The sequence below is a fragment of the Triplophysa rosa genome, unplaced genomic scaffold (genome assembly GCF_024868665.1).
Source record: "Triplophysa rosa unplaced genomic scaffold, Trosa_1v2 scaffold785, whole genome shotgun sequence".
NCBI classification, from domain to species: domain Eukaryota; kingdom Metazoa; phylum Chordata; class Actinopteri; order Cypriniformes; family Nemacheilidae; genus Triplophysa; species Triplophysa rosa.
This window is the reverse complement of record NW_026634798.1, coordinates 1-2,687: the sequence shown is the minus strand read 5'-3', so window position 1 is coordinate 2,687 and position 2,687 is coordinate 1. Positions and strand designations below refer to the sequence as shown.

At 39.1% G+C, this 2,687-nt stretch overlaps 1 protein-coding gene across 1 annotated transcript; it reads left to right on the top strand.

Moving 5' to 3' along the window:
* The first annotated feature begins 666 nt into the window (after window positions 1-666).
* Window positions 667-2,578, top strand: LOC130551197 (contactin-4-like). The gene is made up of 2 exons (XM_057328734.1): window positions 667-877; window positions 1,525-2,578. Exons 1-2 carry the CDS (start codon window positions 709-711, stop codon window positions 1,773-1,775), a joined length of 420 nt encoding a protein of 139 aa, XP_057184717.1. The 5' UTR covers window positions 667-708; the 3' UTR covers window positions 1,776-2,578.
* Window positions 2,579-2,687: the final 109 nt, after the last annotated feature.

The window sequence follows — 2,687 nt, the reverse complement described above, 5'->3', positions numbered from 1 at the left end:
ATATATATATTTGTATGAAGAAACAGTTAAGCTGTGTAACATAAATACATAAATAATTGTGATATTGTTAAGACAACATATTAAATAATTGGCTAATAAGAGTAATGTTGGACGTATAAATCTGAACAGAAAACATTTCAATTCTAATATTTGTACTAGCGATTTTCATTCAGTGAAATAAAGGGAACTGTAGTGAGAAAAACTCACTATATAAAAAATAAACAGTTCTGGAAAGTATGCATGTAGCAAGAAAGAAATGATATAGTAATAATGTTCAGTAGACCTTTAAAGTTTTTGCTTCGTCTTTTTATTTCTTTGAGATTTTCTGTCGAGCCCCTAGAATCTTCTGGAGGCCCCCTGGGGCTCGGGATCCCCGGACCCTAGTTTGAAAACCCCTGAGTTCAAGGGAAAGTACACCCAAAAATCGGGCATCATTTATTCACATCATTCAAACCTGTATTTTGACTCTCTTCTGTGCCAGAAAAAAAGAAGATATTTGTCTCTGTGGTTTTGTGGCCATAAAATGGAAGTCAATGGGGGCCTGTGTTGTTTGGTTACCAACATTCTTCAAAATATCTTCTTTTGTTCTCTGCAGAAGAAATAAAGTCATATAGGTTTAGAATGACATGAAAGTAAATTTGAAATCATTTTCATTTCATTAGCTAAACTATCCCTTTAAAAGTATCATTTCAAGTTGGGTTTCCTAATATGAGAATTGCATTTTACCAACCCATTTTTATTTACTTTAGGCGAACCATCCTCGAGGACGGCACCCTCAGGATCACCAACGTTACCAAATCCGATGCGGGCAGGTACACATGCGTGGCCAAAAACCCTTTCGGTACATCCAGCAGTTCCGGCGCATTAGTGGTCAAAGGTAAAGCACCTTTCACATTTCACAAACAACACATTTCTCTTGGTTCTAAGCGGATACCTCAAACTCGGATGGGAACCGATGGAAAAGCGTGGGCAGCTCAAGCATGAAATTGATAATGAAATATATAGTTGTTTTATGTTCCTGCCGGTTTGACAGAGGTATAACTCATCCGGGCTTTTGTCATCTGTGAGTTATTGGTCGGCCCGCTGGTGTGAAGAAATCCTAAGGCGTCTGCAGCACCGGGAGCAGATTTTCTCCACTTTTCCCCAGTTGTCACGTTCTGCATGTTTAATTAAAAATGTGCTGTTGTGGCACTTTTTTATGATATCCATCCTTTAGTAACTTATAGAGTGACATAGGCATGTGTTTTGGACACTTGGGGTCTATTCAAATGCAGGGATTTATTGATAAAAAAGTGCATTCAGTACATAACAAAGTCATTTTTTAATAAGGGTTAAAAGTCTTTGTTGGCTCCCAGCTTGACCAAGCAGGCTTTAGCAAAAAATGTCCAAAACCCCTCTGAAACCATCAACATGGACCAGTTAAACAGTTTGGCCAGGCTAGAAGATCAGCTAACCATCTCGGACGTTTTTGGCAGGTTTTGGCTTGAGACCTTCATAAAATCTGTTCTTCACTTTTTTCAACAGAACCAACCAAGATAACGGTCCCTCCATTGAGTATGGATGCCACAGTTGGGGAGAGCATCGTCCTGCCATGTGAAGTGTCTAAAGACTCCACTTTGCACCCAACATTCAAATGGTTCTTCAACGGGAAGCTCATCGATTTTAGCAGGCACGATCACTTCGGCATGATCGGAGGGGTGCGTTTCTGTTTTTTATATATTGAAAGCTTCAAGCACTGTAACAATTTTTGCATTAACTTTGGATTCTTCTGCTAAAGCATTTGATTCAGTAAAGGAATGCCAGTGCAGAATTGAAAAATCTTACGTTACAAACTCCCCCTCCCTATCTTTCGGTGGTGAACGTGAGCACAAGGGCACCTGGCTGCTCTCTGAACATACAGACACAAATCTGTCTGATACAGGATTTACGTTGCATTCTGTTTAACACACGGAGAACCTCAAATAGCTATACCCTCTCTCTGACTGCGTACATCATCCATTGAGTTCTTTCAGGTTGCCAAGTATTTCTTTGGAGAGAGCGATGATCAAATGCACAGACGACAGGGCTGTGGCTAAGGATTGCTTGTCTAAGCATGTTTAGAGGAACCTTATCTGAGCTGGGTAGCCAGTCAAATATGAGAGGCAGTCTGACCTTTGCTACTTCATTGGCATTTGCTTCCTGATGTCTTTCAAACGTGTCCTACCTATAGACATGAAAACATATACGATTTCTGACTCTCGAGTATCTCTTACACAAGGTAAAATCATTATTATTCTAAAAATACTGTAATGTTATTGTTTTTGGGCTCCAACATGATGGCAGTATCATGGAGTGGATGGTCCAGTACACTTAAAAATGACCTGTAGTGATACCATCACTTTATTTTGTTATTTAAAGTTCTGTGTAAATACAGCCAAGTGGTACCTAATATACCTTCTTTCTTTCTTTCTTTCCTTCCTTCTTTCCTTCTTTCTTTCCTTCCTTCCTTCCTTCCTTTTTTTCTTTCTTTTTTCCTTCCTTCCTTCCTAACTTCCTTTCTTTCTTTCTTTCTTTCTTTTTTCTTCCTTCCTTTTTTCCTTCCTTCCTTCCTAACTTTCTTTCTTTCTTTTTTCTTCCTTCCTTTTTTCCTTCCTTCCTTCCTTCCTTCCTTCCTTCCTTCCTTCCTTCCTTCCTAACTTTCTTTCTTT

Excerpts from the sequence above, each read along its gene's own strand:
- LOC130551197 (XM_057328734.1), top strand. The coding sequence starts at position 709 with ATGAGAATTGCATTTTACCAACCCATTTTTATTTACTTTAGGCGAACC. Across the intron at positions 878-1,524 it reads CGGCGCATTAGTGGTCAAAG|AACCAACCAAGATAACGGTC; the intron begins GTAAAGCACCTT and ends TTTTTTCAACAG.